Source organism: Hordeum vulgare, chromosome 5H, assembly GCF_904849725.1.
Source record: "Hordeum vulgare subsp. vulgare chromosome 5H, MorexV3_pseudomolecules_assembly, whole genome shotgun sequence".
In the NCBI taxonomy this organism is placed as follows: Eukaryota; Viridiplantae; Streptophyta; class Magnoliopsida; order Poales; family Poaceae; genus Hordeum; species Hordeum vulgare.
Window position 1 is genome coordinate 74,073,500 of NC_058522.1, and position 25,589 is coordinate 74,099,088.

Here is a 25,589-nt window from a genome sequence, read left to right on the forward strand (position 1 = left end):
TGCAGTCCACATAGAAACGCCAGGGGTACTGGCGTTGCTGGCCACGCGCGAAACACCATGGTCCATGACGTTTCAGCAGTACACATGTTGCTGGCAACATGCCGTGGGCTGGCTGGATGTCGTCGCTGCGTTCCATAGTGGGTCTGCAACGCCAGCACTGTTGGCGTTTCACAATGGTTCTGCAACGCCACATTAGACATGCGTTGCAAGAAAGAAAAAACGCCACGGCTGACAGGCGTGTTACAGTAGGGCAGCAACGCCAGCACTTTTGGCGTTTCACAGTGGGCCTGCAACGCCACATTAGACTGGGGTTGCAAAAAAGAAAAAACGCCACGGTAGACAGGCGTGTCACTGTAGGGCAGCAACGCTATGGTAGACAGGCGTTGCATATTGGGGCAGCAACGCCACGGCTTGTGGCGTTTTTAAAAGGATCAGATCGTAAAATGTTTTCAAATCTGATTTATTTTATGCTCATGTTTAGAAAAAAGGTTAAAACATTGAAAAAATTCCCAGCTAACATGGTTCATGACAATTGGCGTTAACTTCGCAACAGAGCATCATTTTTCTGTTATAACTCATTTGCGTATGTGCTAGCAAAACATAACTTACCATAATTTATTCAATACATTTTGTATGGCACGTACAACAATTTTGTTATGGATTTTTTCTTTGAAATGCCAACATCAAAGAGAAATAAAGAAACTATGGCATAATTTTGCGATATGTCTAGTACAAACATGATTCTAGAAGCTAACATGTTTTAGAAACCCAGAAATTCTAAAAAACTTGACATGTGAACATCGTAAAAAAATATGCAATTTTTGATAAATATATAAATTTTCCATGCGACACGTTGTAAAATTCATATAATTGTCATGTGGACATTATGCAAATTTATAATTTTGCCAAGTTTGAAAAAACTTTGTTATGAATCTGCCATGACAGTTAACTACTCCACTTTGCCAAGTTTGAATTTTTTTTGGAGTATATGCGTTCTGCAGCATTCCCCAGTGCTGGGCTTTAGATTCCTCTACAAAAAAACCCTAGCCGGATCTCTTCTGTTTCGAGGCTCCCTCCATTTCCCTCTAAAAAAAGCTCCCTCCTCCACGAGACACGGAGGCATCCCCGGCCGGCGCCGCCATCGTCCGTCCACCCCGAACGGCGCCCTCTCCTCCGGCAGGTAAGCTGCCCCCCCCCCCCCCCCCCCCCCCCCCGGCATTCCTCTCTCGCATCGCATCCGCTGATATCGGTACGCTTCGCAGCTCGCTCCTCCTTGCCCACTGGCGGCGGCATGGATTGCCCCAAGCGGAGCGCGAGCGCCGACCTCCCCGAAGACTCCTTGGTGGAGGTCCTCGCGCGCGTCCCCGCCAGGTCCGTCTACCGCTCCAAGTGCGTCGCGAAGGCCTGGCGCAACCTCATCGAAGATCCCCTCCACCGCAAGAAGCTCCCCCAAACCCTGCAAGGCTTCTTCTTCATTGGCAAAGAGACCCACAGGCAGCGCGTCGGCTTCACCAATCTGCTTGCTAGATCCGTGCCTCCCCAGATCGACCCTAGCCTCTCCTTCCTGAAGAAATTGCCCGGGATTGGGACTCTCAGCTTCTTGGATTCTTGTAACGGGCTCCTCCTCTTCAAGCACAAAAAGAAGCCACGGCCATATAAACTATTGGGCTATGTCGTATGCAACCCCGCCACGAAGCAGTGGGCGGAGGTGCCCAGATACGGTCCTCCGGATCCGGAGTATGCTCGGTCCCCAGACAGATACAGCTATTTGGTTTTTGATCCGACCGTCTCCTCTCACTTCCACCTTGTCCAGTTCGGCTGGGAGTTTGCGGAGTTGGTGAAGATTGAGGAGGAGGGGTTCATGGTGGATGAGGATGAGGATGGGGATGGGGATGACGAGGGAAATGATGATTATGTTCCTGATCATTGGAAACACGATGGTTATGTTCCTGATTATTGGGAACTTCGTCATCAGCAACGTTATAATCCCAATATTTATATTCCTGATTATATACATTCTGATGACGATAATGATTGTGATGAAGAGAATGAAGATGATGGTGGAGATGTGTCCCGCACATCAGTGCAAGTCTACTCCTCTGAGACTGGTAAGTGGACTCACATGCAAAGCGACTGGAGTCCAATCCAAAGTGACTGGGACAAACATGATTTGGAAGGATGGCGTCTCCAGGGCTCAGAACTTGAGAGCTCCTGTTGTGCTGTTCTCAACAGCATGCTGCATTTCACAATCTTGGATCAGATTGTTGTTGTTGATGTGCAAGGGGTGACACGAAAGATCATCACAGTGCCGAAGATGGCTGAGAGGAGCCACCGACCGAACCCTGGTTATATTGCTCAATCACAGGGGCGCCTGCATTACATCAATCAAGCATCTGATGCTGAACTGTCCATCTGGGTTCTTGAGAACTATGATACTCAAGATTGGGTCCTGAAGCATACTGTGAGCTTTGTGGAGCTGTTCACAAAAAAGAGTTGCACAGTTGACAAAAATCACTACAATGTGGTTGCCATGCATCCAGATGGAAATGTTGTTTTCATTGTTCTATATCGGAACCAAAAGCTAATATCATATGACATGGACCATAAGCTAGTGAGTATTATCAGGACATTCAGGAACGAACCTCCAGATATGCATGTTGTACCTTATGTTCCCTGTTTCTCTGAGTCACCGGCACTCCCAAATAAGCACTGAATGTGCTGCGTCCATCTACGCAGAAGGTAGCAACTTGGTTAGATCTAGTATAATTAGTTGATCTATTATGCCCATGGTTGGATGTATCCTTCTCATGCTTTTGGTCTAAGTAATAGTGCAAGGAGTTGAGACATTCTTGTAAGGTTGTTTCATGTATGCTAGATTATTAAATGATGTTGCCCAAGTTGCATATAAGTTTAGTGTTTAAGTTTCAAATGCTGCCTTTTATGTCTCTGTGATGATAGTTTTCGTATATAGCACCTTCCTATTTCCCTGGCCCTACTATTGACTTCTGACTGAGTTTCTGTTTCCTAAGACATGTGTATGTTTTGAGAAGAACTTGGTCCTGATTTCTTCTATAGCATGATGTATGTGATGGAAATACTTAAACTGAAGGCTTGCATTAACGCTAAAAACTGCCTAGTTTCTTTTGAAGGACAATAGGTTCCTAGTTGATGCTGGTTACGTGATATTTGTTTCCACACCAATTTTTCTCTTGTATGCTGCTGAAAAATAACTACTACCTCTGTCTCATTATATAAGAGCATTTTTAACACTACATTAGTGTTAAAAAACGTTCTTATATTATGGTATGGAGGGAGTAGAACATTATAACACTCCCTCCTCTTGCAAATATAAGATGCTTTTACATTTTTGTAAATCAAATGTATATGGATACGTTTTAGTGTGTTTGTTCATTCATTTTAGTTTGTCAATGTATGATACTCTCGGTAGCTCCGTCTCATAATTTAAAAGTTTTTGACATCAGTATTGTGTGAAAAACGTTTTTATATTAGTGTCAAAAACACTCTTATATTATGAAATGAAGGGAGTAGATCCAAAACGAGAACGGACGTGTGGAGGCCGAGCTCCATGAAGCTTAATTTTTTTGAAAAAATCAATTTTCAATTTAAAAAATCTGAAAAATATGCAAGTACAGAAGGATGTTATATGCATGTGTGTAATTTTTTAAGATGAAATACCTTAAAATACGATCTGTACAAAAAAGACAAATTCATGGCCTGAAACGATGAATAGTATTATGCGTTAAAAAGCCACAAATTTGTCTTTTTGTATAGGCCTCATTTTAACGTATTTTTTTCTCTAAATTTACACACATGTGTGTAACACCCTCACTTATGTCTGTATTTTTTCCAGAACTTTTAAAATATAAAAATATGAATTTTTTAAAAATTTGAATTTTAAATTTAAAAGCCACCATGGAAGCCGAGCAAAAAAAAACAATTTCCGATACAAACCATCTTATATTTTTTGACGGGCGAGTAGCACGCTTTAGCCAGCTTGCTTGTAGACGTTGATTGCTTGAGTCTAGTTCAGCAGAACTGTGGAAGACGATTATATTTTCTTTTCGCTGACACCAAATAGATCTCTTTTCCCTATTAAGAACCTCCATAGCCGCAACTAACAAATCCGATCCTTCAAACGCGTCCATACGCGTCTACAGACACTGATGGTTTATGTTTTAAATACGTTTGTTCATATTCAATCTTTATATATTTCATTTCCTAGATTCATATAAAAACATGCAAAATAAATAGTTTACGAATTACGGATGTGGGGTATTTGAGCTCGAGCTCAAATGCATCCACATGAACAATAAAATTGAATAAAATTTCAAAAACATTTCAAAAGATTCTGTCTTTTATGATTTACTTTGATAAAAGTTTTAAGTGCTTGCAATATTTCATCATGAGATACCATTCGAGTAAGGCATGACAAAAAAAAAACGATGCTATGAAAATGCTACATTTGAAAGCATTTTGAAACGCTGTTTTTTTTGCCATGCCTTACACCAATGTGATATTATGATGAAAATTTGCAAACACTTAGAACATTTGTCAAAGTTCATAAAAAAATGGAGAATTTTTAAAACATTTATTTTATTTTATTGTTCATGCGGGTGTATATGAGCTCGAGCTCAAAAGGGTACTTTCCACGTATTACATACTACTCTTCGTCATCGTGAGGGATGGTCTGAGCTGCATGTGCCGGAGCTTGAACCGCGTGCATCGGAGCCTGAGTCGCGTGCGCCGGAGCCTAAGCCGCCTGGGCCGCCTCATGCGCAGCCGGCGTCGCCTCCATCTGCTCCCGACGTAGACGGTTGGCTTCCGCAGCCGACTCAGAGCGGTTGGAGATCAGTATGGCCAGCTGCTCCGGCCACAGATCCACGTCCTCCATCATCGGCGCCTCCTCCTCCCCACATCCAGCGGCGGCACCTCCTCCACCTGCTCCTGCTGGTCCTCCCCCACAGCAAACGGCGGCGCCTCCTTCGCCGGCACCTGCCCCTCGTCCTCTTCCACCCTCAGTTCCTCCTCCTCTTCCTCCTTCACCTGATCGTCCTCCTCGAAATCCTCCTCCGGATCGAGGTAGCCCCGCGGCCCTTCGGATTCAGACCCGCCCAAGGAGTCAGAGACTCTGCTGGATCGTGTAGTGGCGGTGACATGGGGGCATGGCTGACGGGATCGGGTGGCGGCGATGGATGGGAGGGGGGATGTGCTAGGGCTAGGGGACGTCGTTCGGCTTAAATAGCCGGCTATGGATAAGGGCGGGGAGCCGGAGCGGCGCCATGCGGTGTTCACACCGTGCTGACAATCGAGGCGCCTATCGGACCGTCGGGTTTTCGGACGAGCCCGCATGGGTCCATGCCGTCAGGACGGCGTGGTGGGCGTGCCTAGGCTCTCCCGTATCCACCCCATATTTGAGGTGGATATGAGGGGTGTCGATCAGCCCAAGCGTTTGAGGGGCCCGACTGGTCAGTAACCGGACGGCCTGATCATGTTTGAGAGAGGTTTGAAGGGTCCAACTGTACATGCTCTAACTCTTTACAACAATGTAAGTTTAAGGCAAATGCAACAATGCTCTCTCTCTCCTCTTCTCCACCTCTCTCTTTCTCCCCTCTTCTCCACCTCTCTCTTTCTCATCTCCTTCCTTTGAGAGCCGTTCTCTTTCTCCTCTCCTTCCTTTGAGAGTCGTCCCCAACATATCTAGCACGGCCCGAGCCTAGATCTTTGCCACTGGGGACGCCGGTCGAAGAAGATACGGGGGAGGTGCTCAGTGTTGTTTTGTTTATAGTTGATGTAGAAGAGTTGGTATGGTGTTTAGGATTGACGTTATGCCGATGAGGAGCGTCCAGCCGATGAGTTTGAGCATCGGCTCAGGCTGGCAGCAAGCGGCGAAGGTCACGTGGATGGCGGTGGTCTGGTATCATCTGCTATGGCGCGGATCGACGCTGGCGTTACCTCCTATAAGCTCACGCAGTTCCCTGATTTGGAGAAGGGCACGGTCACCTCTGTCGTTGTTTGTGGCCGCCATGGGAGTGGTAAGCGAGCTCGCGATGGGTGCAGTGCTGGATCTCGCGGGTGGGTTCCGATCTCATCAGCAGCGGTTGTCTCGGCGGGGCTACGATGCTGGTTGGCTGCTGGTTATCAACACCATGCCGCCGCTTCTTCTGGTTGAAGGGCGACTGTTCTATTCCTACCAGCCACAATGCTTCAGGGGGGCAGTTTCACTTTTAGATCGGAGTTCATGGCGCGAGTGCGCTGCTGTGAAGGCTTTGTCGCCCCAAGTGATCCGTCACCGGCGGTGGCAAGGTTTCATCCGGGGAGAAGCTGCAGAGGACCTGATTGCAATTCTAGTTTCCACAGTGGAGTCCTTCTTGTAGAAGTCAGGGGCTTTAGTGCTATTTCCTTTTCCGTTGAGCCCTTGCATGCTATTTATACCATTAGAGCAATTCCAACCACCTGACCCAAACAGACGCCGATTTTGCCCGCCTTTTGTCCGTTTGGGTCGGTTCGGCGGACACCAACGTCCATTTCCGTGTTTGGGTCGGCGCATGCGCCCAACGCTGGCCCGATCTATCTTGACGACGCGTGATTTTTTTGAAACAATTCCGAAAATAAAAACATACATTACTTAAACATTAAAGATGGCCACGAAGGTCGACAAAAGTCCACGAGTCGCCATTACGTTAGTTAAGCATTAAAAAACCTAAACTACGGGCATGCCCTAGGTGTCATCGTCGTCGATGTCGGGGCAGGTGAGGTCAACCAGCATCGGTGCAGGGCCGGCCGAGGGGAACGCCGTGTTCCACATCGTCGCTACCTGTGCCTCCGTCATGTGTCCCGCCGGCGCGGGCTATGCTCGTGGCGGTGGCAGCGCATCACAGGCGCGCTACTCCTCCTCCCTCTCCAGCCGTTCCTTCTCCGCCTCCCGCTCGAGCTCCATGTGCCGCACGCCGTCAGTGCGCTCCTTCGCCACGCGCCGCGCCCTCCAGTGTTGGAGGTAGGTGGCCTCCTGCTGCGGTGTCGCGCCGACCAGATGGGCGGCGCGCTGACCGACTCATGGAGGCAGCTGGTCCACTGGTAGACCTTCGGCTGCGGCTCCGTGACTCGCTCTTCGGCGGACGGGGCACGATGCAGTTGCCGGCGGCGGACAGCGCGATGGCCTCAACGAGCTGCACCTCGTACGCCGTGTCCTCCTCCTCGGCCTTGCGTTGCGCTGCTCTTCCTCCTCGCTCTCGCGGAGCGCGGCTGCTAGCGCCGCCAGGTAGGCGGCCTCCGCCTCGTGGTCCTCGTTGCGAACGATTAGCGGGGGTGGCGGAGGGCCTGGCTACATGTCGCGGACGCCGCTGCTCATCATGCTCAAGCGCGAACCAGACCTCCAAGTCGAGAGAGTCGGCCGCGTAGATGGGGTTGAGCCGCTGCTTCGGCGTCAGCTGCCATCGCCGGTGACTCACCTCCTTGGCGTGCGCCCACATCGACTGCGAGGCTGGCACCGGGGTCCTCCCAAGATCCACATGCCAGTCGTGCGGGAGGATCACGTCCGGGTACGACAGCGGGATGCGGTGCTCCCACTGCCACTGTGCTTGGTGCACCGAGACGCTGATCCACTGGCGAGGCCGGCGGGATGATGATCCAGTGGCGAGCGCACGGGGATGGACGGCGGGGGCCTTGCCCTTGTTTTGGGCGGAGAAGCCGGCCATGGCTGCTAGCTAGGGTTTGGTTGCCGACGAGGGAGCAGAGAGATGGGGAGATGGGGACAGGGGTGTGGAAGCAGATGGGGCCGTGTAACAGCCCGATACCGACGCTCCAGAAGATTCCCCTCTTATTCCGTTGCCACCCAGTAATTAGTTGTTTGTTGCACTCATCATCGCATCGTGCGCATCATCTGCATTGCATCGGCACTCTGTTTCCGCGAGTTTTCAAACTTGCATCCGTTATTAATTGTCGGTTCTCTCCGTTTTTGCCATTGACCGTTTCGAGCCCGACCACACGCGCACGCGACCGCGACATTGTTAAAATATTATTTTTAAAGGTGTCCAAAAATATTCACGGATTGGGTTGAAAGTTGGCATGCGGTCTTAATATAGTGTAGGTAGGCCGCCTGTCAATTTATGTCGCAATCGGAGTCCGTTTGATACCCGAACGGTCGACCGTAGCGACACCGTAATCAGTTTATCGCACACGTTTTTCGGTGTTTGAAAATCTCATGCCGGGCCGCAAACTCATCTCTTCTCTCAACCTACCATGGTTACACAGCCCAGTCTAGCCCATCCCCGCGTTCGGGGCCGTTCGATCTCGATCGTGCGGTTGAAATCGGGGCAAAAATCCCCCTAACCTAGCCCCCAATCCTATTTAACCAACCCTCTGTGCCTATTTTGGTTAGCCAACCTCCCCGCCTTGGAATCCGTGCCAAGAAAACCCTAGCTGCAGCTAGCCACCTGCTCCTTCTCCCACCAACCACAGCTAGCCCACACGGCCCGAGCGTGGCCCTCCCGGCCCGGATCGGCCGACCACCGCCCCGCTGAGCCCCGAGCTCTCCCTCCCGAGAGTTTTCGAGCTCCAGCCGCCGCCCGATGTCCTCGCGCCGCTACCGGCGAGCCGCCGGATCCCGCCGCCACGGAGCAGGCCTCGCCAGATCCCGACGCCCTTGGCCAGCCCCGTCGCCGAGCGCCTCATCGCGCGTGGTCGCCCCGATCTGGATCGGCAAGGATCCAGATTCGATCGACAAGGATCCAGATCCCGCTCATCTCTCGCCATGGCGCCGCCACACAACACCTTGTGCTGCCGTCCGCCGCCCTGGACGGATCCGGCGACCTGTGCGTGGATCCCGTCTCTGACGGCCGTCCTGGCCACCTCCTCTCCTCGTGCCGGCCCCTGCCGTGAGTCGCCGCAGTCATCTCCGTGCGAGGAGCACGAGGGGAGCAGCTCGAGCTCGAGCCTTGTTGACTGCTTTCCCTAGCTGTAGGCCACCAACCCGCGAGCAGGGCCATCTCCTCCGACCGGCCAGCCATGCGCGCCCAGCCTGCTTCGCCTCGCCCCTGCTGCAGCGACATGGGCCAGGCCCATGAGGTGAGCCCCGCATGCCCTAAACCCGGCTCAGGCGCAACTTAGTTAAGTTGCGCCCAGCTCTGAATCGGCCCAGTGTGTAGTTCTGGCCCGTAGTTTTTTTAACGTGCGATTTTATTTATTTTCAGAAAAACACATATTTTTAAAACGTGTGTAGTTTTTAAACCGTGTGTCGCATCGCGACAAGTCATATATGTAGAACGTGTAGAGTTTCACGTAGAATAATACTTTCCAACTCTCATGCACATTTAAAACTGTTAGACGTGATGTTTGCATCATTTTGCGTGTCGACATGATAGAAACGGTTTAATTCGTAGCTAGATAATCGTAGCTCCATTGGAGATGAGATATATATGTAAACTGACTAGAACTACAAGTAGAATCACGTGAACCACTTTGTTTTTCCGTCTAACAAACATAAAATGTGATTAGGAAATATCTCGACAGATTACAAGTTAACACACGTGGTCAGTTCGGAGATGCTATATGTCATTTCCGACCTCATTTAAAATACCGAGATAGGTAGATTATTTGTGCTTCACCCCTTGCCATGTTTAACAACATTTAATATTACCATGTACCTTAACGAGAGTGAACTTAATAATCAAATGTGGAGTGTCGTCAATATGCAACTCGTTGCATATTGAGCTTCACTTAATGTGTAGTGTTTGATTTTGTGAATTGCCATGCCATGCCTTGCATATTTGAAACTGATCATGCATCATATTAGGGTGTGCATCATGTCATGCATGTGCCATGGTGAATATCGTGTGTTGATTCTTGTTTCCGGTTTGCTTCGACTCGATAGAGTTTCTCAATCGTGTCGAAATGTGAGGATCCGTTCGACTACGTCGGTTCGTCTGCTTCAAGGAGTCATTCTTCTTCCAAGCGGGATGAGAGGTAAGATGACCATTTCCCTAGATACCATTACTATCAATGCCATGCTAATTGTCTCATTTCTTTGTTTATGTCTCGCTGCATACCACCTATTAAATGTCAGTCTCTCAACATTAACATGAAACCTTCAACCTTTATACAACCTAGAAAACCACTGATTGGCTATGTTACCGCTTGCTTAACCATTTGTTAGCGTTGCTAGTTGCAGGTGCAGTTGCTTCCATGTGAGAACATGGGTTCCTTTTTATATCACCCTATTATTGCTAATTAATTTAATGCACCTATATACTTGGTAAAATATGGAAGCCTTGGCCTTCTAGCCTCGTATTTTGTTCCACCTTTGTCGCCTTAGTTTCAGCTACCGGTGTTATGTTCCATAAATGAGCGTTCCTAACATGTTTGGGGTTGTTATGGGGACCCCCTTGACTTTCGTTTTGGGATAAAGCTCGTCTGGCAAGGCCCAACATTGGTACTATTTTCTTAATAAAAAACTAAAATATGCATAGGGTTTGATCACCCCGTGGATAATTAATCAACCACCCGGGCCCGTGCTCCGCATGAGTGTTGGTCCAACCTGTAAACTGCCGGTGGCTACCAGGGGAAACTCTATGATTGGCCTACCGGAAGTTTGGACAATCCGCCGTGTCGTGTGAACGAGATACGCGGCCCCTATCGGGATCGTCGACACACCGGGTGGCCTTGTTGTACTTGTTTTACTCTTCTCGGATGTCTTGTGCGAGGGATACTGAGGATACTTTGGGCTATCTCGAGGTTGAGGTTTTCCAATAGGAACCAAAGGAGATCACGGGTTTCCCTGATCGAGGTCATTCCGTCGCAACCTGTGGTAGTTTGTGATGGACTAGTTGGAGCACCCCTGCAGGGTTAAATCTTTCGGAAAGCCGTGCCCGCAGTTATGTGGCAACATGGAAACTTTGTTTAACATCCGTTTCTAGATAACTTGAAGTTAAATTAATTAAAACTTGCCAACTGAAAGTGTAACCATGTCTGTCTCTTTCATGAGCTCCTTCTACGACCGAGGACACGATGGGGTTATGTCTGACATAAGTAGGTGTTCATGATCATTCATTTCATCACCAGTAGCTCACGTCCGCTATGCGTAGATCATCCCCCTCTTATTCTTGTTCTCGTAAGTTAGCTACCTCAAATAAATGCTTAGCCGCTTGCTGTAGCCTCACCACTTAACCATACCTCACCCATTAAGCTTTGCTATTCTTGATACCTTTGAAAATGAGATTGCTGAGTCCCTGTGGCTCACAGATTACTACAACACCACTTGCAAGTACAGGTAAAGAGTTACTTGATGTGAGCGCGATGATTGTTCATTTGGAGTTTCTTCTTCCTCTTCATCGTCGATCTAGGATGGGTTCTAGGCCGGCAGCCTGGGATAGCAAGGATGGCCATCGTTCTTTTATCGTTTGTCTTCGTCTGTAGATGGACCCTGCTCTTCTACATGATGATTGCATGTATTGTACTGATGTGACTCTAATGTAGCTTGTGGCGAATGTAAGCCAACTCCTTATACTCATCTTTTCAGTGCAAGTTGATCTAGGTTTTCAATCTCGGTACCACCGAAATCACCAACTCGGTTACACCGATTTTCCCTGTCAGCCCACAACAGAGGAACTTGGTGACACCGATTTTGTAATCTCGGTGACACCGACATCGATGTATATATAATCTCGCGAACTGGGCGTTTTGAAACCAACTCCTCAAACGTTTCATTCCCAAACCCTAAGCTGCCGCCGAAGGACCCCTGTTTGTCGCCTTTGCCTCCCCGAGCACCTCCGCTGTTGGAATTTGCCACCATCGACGAAATCTTCACCATCGTCGCTGCCGTAGTCGGACCGCCACCAAGCTAGGGTACGGTTATGATATCCTCTTGCGCTCCTTTGATCCGACTCATGCACATTAGGAATCTTTTCTCTATAAGCCACCATGTGCAAACCCCTCCTTCCACGAGATGTTCTCATAGATTAGCAAACAAAAGATTTTTTGGGTTAGTCGTCCGCTGAACACATCTCGGTGACACCGAATTGCACAAATTTGTTCCACCAATTTTGGATCTAGGGTTTCTGAGAGTGAACTAAGTGAGACTGAGTTGTCACTTTCGGTTCCACCGAAGTGATTGCGAGGTCTGTGTGAAGTAGTTCATTTGTCTCGGTGACTCCGAAAATTCAGACTCAATGCTACCGAAATGTGATCTGCAGAAAACTAAAACTAAGGATTTCTTTGTTCAATTTTTGAAAAACCTTATGTATTTTGTGATGCTCAATCCATTTGCTCTTCTATATCTGTCTCACAGGTTTGCTTGTTTGCTGGTTTGTTGGTTGCTTGTCTGCTTGTGTGCCAAGATGTCAGGATCCGAGGATAGTCAGAATGACTTCGGAGAGAACAATGTTGAGATGGACTCAGGCACAAGTCCTGACAAGACAGACTCTGATGCTGGTTCTTACAACTCCCATGGCTTGCCCAAGGCATCCACGAGGCAGAGAAAGAAGCTTAACTCAGATGAAGAGGACTTAGATTTTGTGCCATAGGAAATTTCAGCTCCCCCAAAGGCTCCTAAGAAGACTGTCGGGAAAGAGTATGTTAAGCCTGCTAATCTTAAAGCTCTTGAGTCTGCAAGGCAGAGTATGACAGTCTCCACTGATAAACCTGCTAAGAAGGCTGGTGTGAAGAGAGACAGGAAGAGGGTGATTCATGTTGTTGGAAGACCTAGTACCACGTGTGAGGATACAGAAGATGCTGCTAGAGAAGAAGAGATCCCACTTGATGCCCCTCCTCCTCCTCTTAAGAAGAAGAAGAAGCTCATGGCTGATGCCATGCCCAGGAAAACTGCTCCAAAGCCTCCTACTAAGGCTAAAAAGCCTGTAGCTCCCAAGAGGACTACAAAGGACATTCCTGCAACTACCAAGGAGAAAGGTCGTGCTTCCAATGCCTTTGCTGCAAAGGAAGAAGAAGAGAATGCACCTATTCTCAAAAAGCTCCGACCAAATATGCTACTACACAATGCTGCTCATCCAGTAGCAGAAGATATGAAGAGGAGGAAATATGCAGGTTTGAGGAAATGGAGAGCTGCTGATCCATATGCCATTAGAATAAGAACTGTTGTTGATCCAAGGTTTCCCACCAAGGAACAACACGATTTTTATGAGACTGTGTTGTATGACAAAAGTCCGGCTGTTAGTGACAAGAGATATGTTGACTGGGCTTACATCAAAGGCAACAAAAATTTCATTCCCCATGTGCAAGACAACTTCAAATCTGTAGACATTGAAGACTTTGTTGGGAAAGAGATGACCCCATGGAATGATGAGCTGATCATGCAATCCTACTCAACTATTCATTTCTATGGAGATGGTTCTATTGTATGGATGAAAAATGGTCACAAGTATGAGTCAAGAATTGATGAGTGGGACACTATCATTGGTGCCCCTAAGTAGAAAGAGAGTGATGTTGATGTGTACTCTGAGCAGAAGATGAGTCACAACTCCATGGCCAACATGTACAAGCCAATTCGTCATAAGTTTTTGGCTACTCACAAGGTTGGCTCAGTGTACTTCTTGCAAGCAGGGATACCCACAACTAACACCATTCTGAGATACACCTTAATGCCTAAATCAGGTGATGAGAAAATTATTAGAGGTCACTCCATCAATTTGCTGCACCATTTGGACTCTCAGTCTAGATTCAGAGTGATGGACTTGATAGTAGAGACTATCTGGAGGAGTGCTGCTGATCAGAAAAGATCTTGTGGATATGCCCCATACATTCAGATGCTTATCAATGCCAAGCTAGGCAAGCATGCATTTCTACGTGATAGTCCCCATTTACCCCTTCAACCAGAATTTGAAGACAATGAAGTGGTAATGGATGACAATCATCCTAGCTCAGTTGCAGCTAGAATGGCAGCAGAGGCAGCAGAAGCCGAGGCTGCTAGAAATGTGCCACCACCAATTCCATAGCTTAGAACTCACGCTGAGCAAATGGCATTTCTAGTTAGCTCTGTCCAAGGTATCGAGAAGAACATCTCGGAGATTCTGCAAAATCAGAAGAGTTTGAAGAGAGTTTGAAGAGAATCGTGGAAACAAAGTTCCACGACCTAGATGTGAAGGTAACGGAGTTGACCACTACAATCAAACAGCTTCAACATGAAGTTGACTGAGTGAAGATTCCACGCTCAGATGATAATGATGATGATGATGATGACGATGATGATGATTAAGAGTCACCTCCTCGCACTACCACTCTGTTCAGTACCAGGCCCCGGTCAGCAGCCATGCCAGTATCGGAATCAAGACCAACTTTATCAGCTCATGCATCTGCCCCTTCAGCTTTAGCTCCAGCTCAAGCACCCCAGTATCCACTCCTCCAGCTCCAGGACACTCAACATAAGCCTTCATGGACGCTCTTCCGTCCACTCCTTCATCATCTGCCCAGAGAGACGATTAGATCTATACTTTTGAACTTTTTGGTAACTTGTTGCCAAAGGGGGAGAAATGTATAGATCATATGGCTTAGAGAGAGAGAGAGAGAGAGAGAGAGAGTTTGACTTTATTTGCTCTCATTTGGTTTTACAAAACTTAGGTCTTTTGGATGGCCTTATACTTGTTTCTGTGTGTGATCATACGCTTTGCTTGCTTGATGCTACATTATTATTTTTTAACTATCCATGTGATGATCATTCACTTATCTTGTTGGTGTCATGTGCATTACTACTCATTCTTATGTTGTATGTGCACCACCAAGATGTATGTGACATGGAAGAGTGATCGATGATCCTAATTGATTGTGCATTTGCATTCAAACGCAAATTATAAATAATGCACAAATATAGGGGGAGCTCTTGCTTTTCACATACTTGTCAAAGCATCGATACTAATAATTGATTATATCTTTTGTCAAAGCTTTGATCTATATTTCGTCATCAATTACCAAAAAGGGGGATATTGAAAGCTCAATTGCTCCCTAGGGTGGTTTTGATAATTGATCACAACATATGCATAATTGGACTAATATGTTTATTCAAGTATATTTCAGAAAAGTTAAAAATATGCATTGGCTAAATGTTTGTGTGGAGATGCCCCGTGATGCAAGAAAGGAATAAGACTAGCCCAAGCTTCAAGCTAGAAGGCTCTTCATTTTATATTTGTGAGAAACCACTTTTGAGTCCATAGGAAAGCCAATACTATTAAAAGGGGGTGAGGTATTAAAATGAACTGGTTGCTCAAGTGCTCAAAGTTAGCCACCAAAAAAACTGAGTCATTTTTCCCACATAACCATTCTGTACAAAGCCGCACACTCAAAATCGGTGCCACCAACTTTCCCATTTCGGCACTACCAATTTTCATCTTAGGCAGAACCCCAGCCATAGCCACCAAATCGGTGCAACCAAAACCATATCGGTGCTACCGAGTTTAGGTGACCAACCTTCTGTTGTCTCGGTACAAAAAATTGGAATTTCCGTGCTTGGGTATCGGTGTCACTAAGTTGTGTCATCTGACCGTTAGTCACCTTTTTGGTGCCACCGAGATTCAAAAGTTGTTGCGTGATAACCCACAAGTATAGGGGATCGCAACAATTTTCAAGGGTAGAGTATTCAACCCAAATTTGTTGATTCGACACAAGGGGAAGCCAAAGAATATTCTTGAGGCTTAGCAGTTGAGTTGTCAATTCAACCACACCTGAAAGACTTAGTATCTGCAGCAAAGTTTCAGTAGCAAAGTAGTGTGATAGTAATGGTAGCAGCGGTAACAGTAGCAGTAGTGACAGCAGTAGCGGTAAAGTAACGTAGCAAGGACCAGTAGGAAAACCTTGTAGGCATTGGATCGGTGATGGATAATTATGTCGGATGACATTCATCATGTAATAATTATAACATGGGGAGATATGTAAGTAGCTCCAGTTCGTCAATGTAATGTAGGCATGTATTCCGTATATAGTCATACGTGCCTTTGGAAAAGAACTTGCATGACATCTATTGTCCATCCCTCCCATGGCAGCGGGGTCCTAATGGAAACTAAGGGATATTAAGGTCTCCTTTTAATAGAGAACCGGAACAAAGCATAGCACTTAGTGAATACATGAACTCCTCATACTATGGTCATCTCCGGGAGTGGTTCCGGCTATTTTCACTCCGGGGTTGCCGGGTCATAACACATAGTAGGTGACTACAACTTGCAAGATAGTATCAAGAACACACATATATTTATGAAAACCTAATAGGTTTAGATCTAAAATAATGGCACTCGGGCCCTAGTGACAAGCATTAAGCATAGAAAAGTAGTAGCAACATCAATCTCAGAACATAGTGGATACTAGGGATCAAACCCCATCAAAACTAACTCGATTACATGATAGATCTCATCCAACCAATCACCATCGAGCAAGCCTACGATGAGATTACTCACGAACGGTGAAGAGAATCATGGAATTGGCGATGAAGGATGGTTGATGATGACGACGACGTCGATCTCCCCTCTCCGGAGCCTAGAACGGACTCCAGATCTTCCCTGCAGAGGAATAACAGGTGGTGGCGGCGGCTCCGTGTTGTAAAACGCGATGAACTCTTCTCTCCTAATTTTTTCCGGGCGAGAGAGACTATATAGAGCTGGAGTTGGAGGCGGCACACCCACGAGGGCCTCACAAGCCTGCCAGGCGCGTGGGGGGGGGGGGGGCGGGGGCTCCTGGGCTTGTGGGCTCCTGGTCAGTCCCTCCAGGTAATTCTTGTGCCAGTATTTTTTATATATTCCACAAAAAATCCTCGTAAATTTCCAGGTCATTCCGAGAACTTTTATTTCTGCGCAAAAACAACACCATGGCAATTCTGCTGAAAACAACGTCAGTCCGGGCTAGTTCCATTCAAATCATGCAAATTAGAGTCCAAAACAAGGGCAAAAGAGTTTGAAAAAGTAGATACAATGGAGACGTATCAACTCCCTCAAGCTTAAAGTCTTGCTTGTCCTCAAGCAATTCAATCGACAAAATGATAGAGACAAAAGAAAAACTTTTACGAACTCTGTTTGGTCTTGTTGCTGTAATTATGTCTAACTCATATTCGGATTTTCAGCAAAATGATAAGCTAACCACATAATCAATGACATTTAGGTCTCATGGTAAACTCATATCAATGGAAAAATCAACTAGCGAGCAGTAATAATAAGTTTGAAACGTCAACACTTCAATCAAAACAATCATGAAGCAATATGAACAGATGGTATCTCGTTAGCTCTTTCTGAGACTGTAAAACATAAATGCAGAGCACCTTCGAAAACCAAGGGCTGACTGAACATTATAATTCATGGCAAAGAAGATCCAGTCACAGTCATACTCAATAACAATTAATAGAAAAGCATAAAAATGACGGAGGTGCTCTCTAATTGGTGCCTTTATAAGGAGAGGATGACTCAACATAAACAAAAATAGATAGGCCCTTCGCAGAGGGAAGCATTGATTTGCAGAGGTGCCAGAGCTCAAGCTTTGAAGACAAAGATAAATAATTTTGGGTGGCATGCTTTCATTGTCAACGCGATGACCAAGAGTTTTCACCATCTTCCATGCTACACATATTATAGGCGGTTCCCAAACAGAAAAGTAAAGTTTTGACTCCCCCACCGATCAATCACACTCCACGACTAGCCGAATCCTCGGGTGCTGTCCATACCAACAACAATCCATGGGGAGTTTTGTTTGCAATTATCTTTTCGATTTGAGCATGGAACCGGGCATTCCAATTACTGACCCCTTTCTCGTGAGTGATAGTGAATAAACACGTATCGAGGATAACACGCCTAGCATGGAAGATACTGATCGCCCCTTGTCACCACATGAGCGGTTCGGGCATGAAAAACAGATTATTACTTGAAGGTTTAGAGAGTGGCACATGCAAATTTACTTGGAACAGTAGGTAGATACCGCATATAGGTAGGTATGGTGGACTCATATGGAACAACTTTGGGTTTATGGAAGTGGATGCACAAGCAGTATCCCCGCTTAGTACAAGTGAAGGCTAGCAAAAGACTGGGAAGCGACCAACTAGAGAGCGACAACAGTCATCAATATGCATTGAAATTAACCAACATTGAGTGCAAGCATGAGTAGGACATAAATCACCATAAACATGAATATCATAAAGGCTATGTTGATTTTGTTTCAACTACATGCGTAAACATGCGCCAAGTCAAGCCACTTGAATCATTCAAAGGAGGATACCATCCTATCATACTACATCATAATCATCTTGAAATTCATGTTGGCATCCAAGACAAACCATTATAAGCTCCTAGCCAATTAAGCATGGCATCAGAAACTATGATCTCTAAGTTGTCATTGCAAACATGTTTCTATCATAACAATGCTGAATTAGGAACGATGAGCTAGTCATATTTACAAAAACAAAATAGATCGAGTTCATACCAGCTTTTCCAGGCTTAGTCACTTCATCATATATCGTCATTATTGCCTTTCACTTGCACGACCGAATGATGTGAATAATAGTGAGAGTGTTCGTGCATTGGACTAAGCTGGAATCTGCAAGCAAACACAGAGGAGAAGACAAAGTAATATGGCTCTTGGACGGATAAACAGATATGCATGTGAGAGCCACTAAACATTTTAATCATGGTCTTCTACCTTGACCCAAAGAAAAAGAAAACTATTTACACGGGAAAGCTCCCAAAAAGCAAAAGAAGAACGAGATATCTTTTTGGGTTTTCTTTTTAAACACCACTAAGCAAGCTGGAAAGTAAACTTACAACTTTTGTTTTTGTTTTTGTCAATCTAAACAAACACATGAGAAGAAAGATAGAAAAAGAAATAAACTAGCATGGATGATACAGTGGCAAGGTGTGAACACCGACTATCAAAGTGAAAGCGTGAGCATGAATATAAAGTCGGTGAGAAACACGTACTCCCCCAAGCTTAGGCTTTTGGCCTAAGTTGGTCTACTCCCATGGAGGGAAATAACCGTCTCCGGGGTACTCCGGAGTGTACTGAGGGTGCCACTACTGGGTGAGCTCCTCTGGCTCCCACTGATAAACTGGCGTGTGGTACTCGACTGGTAGCTCGGACACGGGCGCCTGTGCTGGCGCTATGCCCCAATATGTGTAGATGTACGAGGGCATAATAATGTACCTGCCTAGATGAAGATTGAACAAAGAAGGAGCAGGGAAAGTAATAGTCTCACGAGTACCCTGACTAAATACCAGGTTATAAATCATCCTCTTCTTTATATCTTTATCAAGAAAGTCATGGCGAACCATGCTATCATAATCTAGATATCTCTGAGGAAGAAGCATCTCTTCTTCCTCGTACAGTCTAATAGGTATCTCAAAATGTTTAGAAAGACGGGTAGCATAGATACCTCCATAAACAATGCCTTTAGTACGGTTCGTGTTCAACCGTTGAGCCACTATAGCGCCCAAGCTATAAGTTTTATCATTATAAAGAGCTTCGTGCAAAACCGCAAGATCTGGGGAGCTAAGAGCCCCAGCTTTCCCACGGCCAATCAAACATTTTCCCACAAATAATGAGAGATACCGAAGCACGGGAAAATGTACACTAGCAACTCTAGCACAAGACACTCCTCTCTCCTCTCCTACAACAATAGTATCAATGAAAGCCTCCAAGTCCCGTGGACAAGGTTCATGAATATCCCCAACATAAGGTAATTTGCAAACATTGCAAAAATCCTGAAGTCACGTGCTCTAGGGGATATCATATAACTTGAACTCAACCATAGGAGGACTCTTCCTTGTATAGAAATTAAAGTTTGCACAAGGAGATCGAAAAATGCAGCAAGAAGAGCAAGAACACGGGTTTGAGCTGTGGAACGATTTTTTCTGGAGGTAGAAGAAGGAGATGGGAGCTGGAATAAGTGAAGGGGGGGCACGTGGGGCCCACAAGCCTGCCAGGCGCGACCAGGGGGGTGCCCGCGCCTCCTGGGCTTGTGGCCCACTGGTGCATCCCCCTGACTAGCTCTCTATCTCAGAATTTTTCAGAAATTCCAGAAAAAATCACACTTGAATTTCAGGGCATTTGAAGAACTTTTATTTTCGGGACACTTTTCTAAGGGACGCAAAAAGTAGAAAACAGGGAAATAAAGCTAAATTTATCATTTTTCTTCTAAACAACAGAAAATAAAAGTTTGGAACAGAAGGTTGTGACTCCTAGATTCATCCATCTCATGGTCATCAAAAGAAATCCGTCAATGAGGTTGATCAAGTCTCCTTGGCAAACTTTTTCCGAATCTCATAAAATCGGAGAATTTTTGAATAATCACTAGGTTACCTGTACGGGGATGTGCATATCCCCAACAAGTAAATCATACTTTATCTTGACAGTAGGTATAGGGCATTCAAAGCTTCCAATAAGAATTGATGAAGTTTTTTCAATAGCATTGATGCAATGAACTCGATATTGTTTCTTCGGAAAGTGCACCGTGTGCTCATTATCATTAACATGGAAAGTGACATTGCCTTTGTTGCAATCAATAACAGCCCCTGCAGTGTTTAAAAAGGGTCTTCCAAGGATGACCGCCATGGCATCATCCTCGGGAATATCCAGAATAAAAAAGTTCGTTAAGATAGTAACATTAGCAACCACAACATGCACGTCCTCGCAAATGCCGATAGGAAAAGAAGTTGATTTGTCGGCCATTTACAAAGACATTTCAGTGGGTGTCAACTTATCCAATTCAAGTCTATGATAAAGAGAGAGAGGCATAACACTAACACCAGCTCCAATATCGCATAAAGCAGTTCTAACATAATTTCCTTTAATGGAGCAAGGTATAGTGGGCACTCCGGGATCACCTAGTTTCTTAGGAGTTCCACCCTTGAAGGTGTAGTTAGCAAGCATGGTGGAAATCTCAACCTCAGGTATCTTCCTTTTATTAGTCACAATATCTTTCATGTACTTAGCATAAGGAGACATTTTGAGCATATCTGTCAAACGCATTTGCAGAAAGACAGGTCTAATCATTTCAACAAAGCTCTCAAAATCCTCATCATCCTTTTTCTTGGATGGTTTGGGAGGAAAGGGCATGGGTTTCTGAACCCATGGTTCTCTTTCTTTACCATGCTTCCTAGCAATAAAGTCGTTCTTATCATAACTCCTGTTCTTAGGTTGTGGGTTATCAAGATCATCAACAGGTTCAATCTCCACATCCTTATCATTACTAGGTTGAGCATCAACATGAACACCACTATCAATATTATCACTAGGCTCATGTTCATCACTAGATTGTGTTTCGACATCAGAAACAGAGAATCATTTGGATTCTCAGGTGTAACAGCAGCAAGTTTGCTAGCATGCAAGTTCCTATCATCTTTCTTTTTCTTCCTAATACCAGGATGACTGGGTGCCTCAGTGCTAACTCCTTGAGAATCTTGTTCAATTCTCTTAGGATGGCCCTCAGGATACAAAGGTTCCCGAGTCATTCTACCACCTCTAGTGACGACTCTAACAGAATTGTCATTCAACTCATTGAGCAAGTCATTTTGAGCCTTAAGTACTTGTTCTACTTGAGTAGTGACCATAGAGGCATTTTTACTCAAAAGCTTAAGATCATTGAAATTTCTATTCACACAAGCACTTAAATGATTAATCAGGCGAGCATTTTGTTCCAATTGTCTGCTAACATAATCATTGAAACTTTGTTGTTTGGCAACAAAGTTATCAAATTCATCTAAGCATAAGCTAGCAGGTTTATCAAAAGGAATATCACTCTCATTGAATCTACGAAGAGAATTTACCTCTACTACCTGTGTCCGGTTATCAAAAGCATGTATCTCTTTGATAGGTGGTAGATTCTTAACATCTTCAGATTTAATACCTTTCTCTTGCATAGATTTCTTGGCTTCTTCCATATCTTCAGGACTGAGGAATAGAGTACCTCTTTTCTTCGGAGTTGGCTTCAGAGGTGGTTCAGGAATAGTCCAAGCATTATCATTGCTCAAGATATTATTCAATATAATTTCAGCTTGTTCCACAGTTTGTTCCCTGAAAACACAACCAACACAACTATCTAGATGGTCCCTAGAAGCATCAGTTAGTCCATTATAAAAGATATCAAGTATTTCATTTTTCTCAAGAGGGTGATAAGGCAAAGCATTCAGTAACTGGACAAGCCTCCCCCAAGCTTGTGGGAGACTCTCTTCTTCAACTTGCACAAAGTTATATATATCCTGCAAGGCAGCTTGTTTCTTATGGGCAGGAAAATATTTCTCAAAGAAGTAGTAGATCATATCCTCGGGACTACGCACACAACCAGGAGCAAGAGAAGTAAGCCAAGTCTTAGCATCACCCTTTAGCGAGAAAGGAAACAACTTAAGGATATAGTAATGGCGAATCTTTTCCTCACTCGTGAATAGGGTGGCTATATCATTCAGCTTAGTAAGATGTGCTACAACCGTTTCAGACTCATAACCATGAAAAGGATCAGATTCAACCAAAGTGATCAACTCAGGATCAATAGAGAATTCATAATCCTTATCAGTCACAAAGGTGGGTGAAGTAGCAAACTTAGGATCGTATTTCATTCTAGCATTCAAAGATTTTTCTTTCCACTTGAGCAATAAATTCTCAAGATCATAGCTATCCTTACAAGCAAGAAAGTCCTCAGCTACCTCTCCCTCCATAACATAACCCTCAGGTATATCAGGCAATTCATATCTAGGAGAGCTAGTTCTAACAGGTGAAACAACAGGTTCTACTTCAATAATTTCAGCAGTTTCAGAAGTATCATCACATTCAGCAGCAACTCTAGCAATTTTTGCATCAAGGAATGCACCCACTGGCAAAGCAGTATCAAGCAAAGCATCATCATAAGCATCATGGATAGCAGAAGTAGCATCATCAAGAACAGGCGACACATCAAAATTTCTAGTCGGTGGTGGTGTCGCAAACTTACTCATAACTGAAGGTGAATCAAGTGCAGAGCTAGATGGCAGTTCCTTACCTGTCCTCGTAGTTGAGGGCAAGACTTTAGTTTTTGGATCTCTCGGATTCCTCATAGTGATCAACCGACGTAAATCCCAAGTGACTCAGAGAATAGAGCTAGGCCTCCCCGGCAACGGCGCGAGAAAATAGCCTTGATAACCCACAAGTATAGGGGATCGCAACAGTTTTCGAGGGTAGAGTATTCAACCCAATTTTTTTGATTCGACACAAGGGGAAGCCAAAGAATAATCTCGAGTATTAGCAGTTGAGTTGTCAATTCAACCACACCTGAAAGACTTCGTATCTGCAGCAAAGTTTCAGTAGCAAAGTAGTGTGATAGTAACGGTAGCAGCGGTAACAATAGGAGTAGTGACAATAGTAGCAGTAAAGTAACGTAGCAAGGACCAGTAGGAAAAGCTCGTAGGCATTGGATCGGTGATGGATAATTATGTCAGATGGAATTCATCATGTAACAGTTATAACATGGGAAGATATGTAACTAGCTCCAGTTCGTCAATGTAATGTAGGCATGTATACCTTATATAGTCATACGTGCTTAGGGAAAAGAACTTGCATGACATCTATTGTCCATCCCTCCCGTGGCAGCGGGGTCCTAATGGAAACTAAGGGATATTAAGGTCTCCTTTTAATAGAGAACCGGAACAAAGCATTAGCACTTAGTGAATACATGAACTCCTCATACTATGGCCATCTCCAGGAGTGGTTCCGGCTATTGTCACTCCGGGGTTGCTGGGTCATAACACATAGTAGGTGACTACAACTTGCAAGATAGGATCAAGAACACACATATATTGACGAAAACATAATAGGTTCAGATCTGAAATCATGGCACTCGGGCCATAGTGACAAGCATTAAGCATAGCAAAGTAGTAGCAACATCAATCTCAGAACATAGTGGATACTAGGGAACAAACCCCATCAAAACTAACTCGATTACCTGATAGATCTTATCCAACCCATCACCGTCCAACAAGCCTACGATGAGATTACTCATGAACGGTGAAGAGCATCATGGAATTGGCGATGAAGGATGGTTGATGATGACGACGACGTCGATCTCCCCTCTCCGGAGCCCAGAACGAACTCCAGATCTGCCCTCTAGAGGAAGAACAGGTGGTGGCGGCGGCTCTGTGTCGTAAAACGCGATGAACTCTTCTCTCCTAATTTTTTCCGGTCGAGAGAGACTATATAGAGCTGGAGTTGGAGGCGGCAAAGCCACGAGGGCCTCACAAGCCTGCGAGGCGCGACCAGGGGGGCCCGCGCCTCCTGGGCTTGTGGGCTCCTGGCTCCGTCCCTCTAGGTAATTCTTGCGCTAGTATTTTTTATATATTCCACAAAAAATCCTCGTAAATTTCCAGGTCATTCCGAGAACTTTTATTTCCGCGCAAAAACAACACCATGGCAATTCTGCTGAAAACAGCGTCAGTCCGGGTTAGTTCCATTCAAATCATGCAAATTAGAGTCCAAAACAAGGGCAAAAGAGTTTGGAAAAGTAGATATGATGGAGACGTATCATTGCCTATAGTGCAAATCGGTACCACCAAGTTGATGACGTCGGTGTCACCAAGTTGGTCACTTTAGGTGTAATGGTTGGATTTTGGCCGCTGGCTATATATACCCATCCACCCATCTCTCATTCATGGGAGAAGCACTCAGAACACACACTTCATTGCCAGATCCATTTTTCTGAGAGAGAGCCACCTACTCATGTTTTGAGACCAAGATATTCCAATCCAATCATTTGAAACTTGATCTCTAACCTCCCCAAACTGCTTTCCACCAAACAAATCTCTCCTACCCATGCCTATTTTGTGAGAGAGTGATTTTGTGTTGAGGAGACTATCTTGGGAAGCACAAGAGCAAGGAGTTCATAGTTCTACCACATCTATTACCTTTTGGAGGGTGGTGCCTCCTAGATTGGTTAGGTGTCGCTTGGGAGCCTCCTACTCCGTGTTGTGGAGTTGAACAAAGATGTTTGTAAGGGCAAGGAGATCGCCTACTTCATGAAGATCTACCGTGAGTAAGGCTAGTCCTTCGTGGGTGGAAACCGTGGTGGAATATACAAGGCCGCTTATTCATGGACTCCTTGTGGGTGGATACCTCCGTGGATTCTCGCAGCCGTTACCTTCCGTGGGTTGAAGTCTGTGTTGGGGAACGTTGCACGGGAAACAAAAAATTTCCTACGCACACGCAATACCTATCCATGGTGATGATCATCTACGAGAGGGGAGAGTGAATCTACATACCCTTGTAGATCAGTAAGCGGAAGCGTATATAATGCAGTTGATGTAGTGGAACACCTTCATGATTCAAATCGCAGCCCGTCCCGCGATCTCATCACGATCCGTCCCGTGATCCATCATGATCCATCCCGATCTAGTGCCGAACGGATGGCACCTCCTCGTCCAGCACATGTAGAGCTCGATGATGATCACCGCCTTCTTGATCCAGCAAGAGGGGAGGATAGGTAGATGAGTTCTCCAACACGACGACATGGTTGTGGTGGTGGTGGAACTATTCCGGCTAGGCTTTATCTAAGCACCGCCGAACTAGACTAGAGGAGAAAACGATCTAGATGAAGTAGAGGGAGCACATGGCAATTAGGGTCAGGGCTGCCTCTAATACCTCTA

General features: G+C 45.6%; 1 protein-coding gene across 1 annotated transcript; it reads left to right on the top strand.

Moving 5' to 3' along the window:
- Positions 1 to 1,064: 1,064 nt before the first annotated feature.
- Positions 1,065 to 2,929, top strand: LOC123452206. Its single transcript, XM_045128817.1, has 2 exons — positions 1,065 to 1,180; positions 1,263 to 2,929. The coding sequence occupies exon 2, from the start codon at positions 1,292 to 1,294 to the stop codon at positions 2,711 to 2,713; it is 1,422 nt and encodes a 473-aa protein (XP_044984752.1). The 5' UTR covers positions 1,065 to 1,180; positions 1,263 to 1,291; the 3' UTR covers positions 2,714 to 2,929.
- The last annotated feature ends 22,660 nt before the right edge of the window (positions 2,930 to 25,589 follow it).

Coding starts and splice junctions, on each gene's coding strand:
- LOC123452206 (XM_045128817.1), top strand. CDS start 1,292: ATGGATTGCCCCAAGCGGAGCGCGAGCGCCGACCTCCCCGAAGACTCC.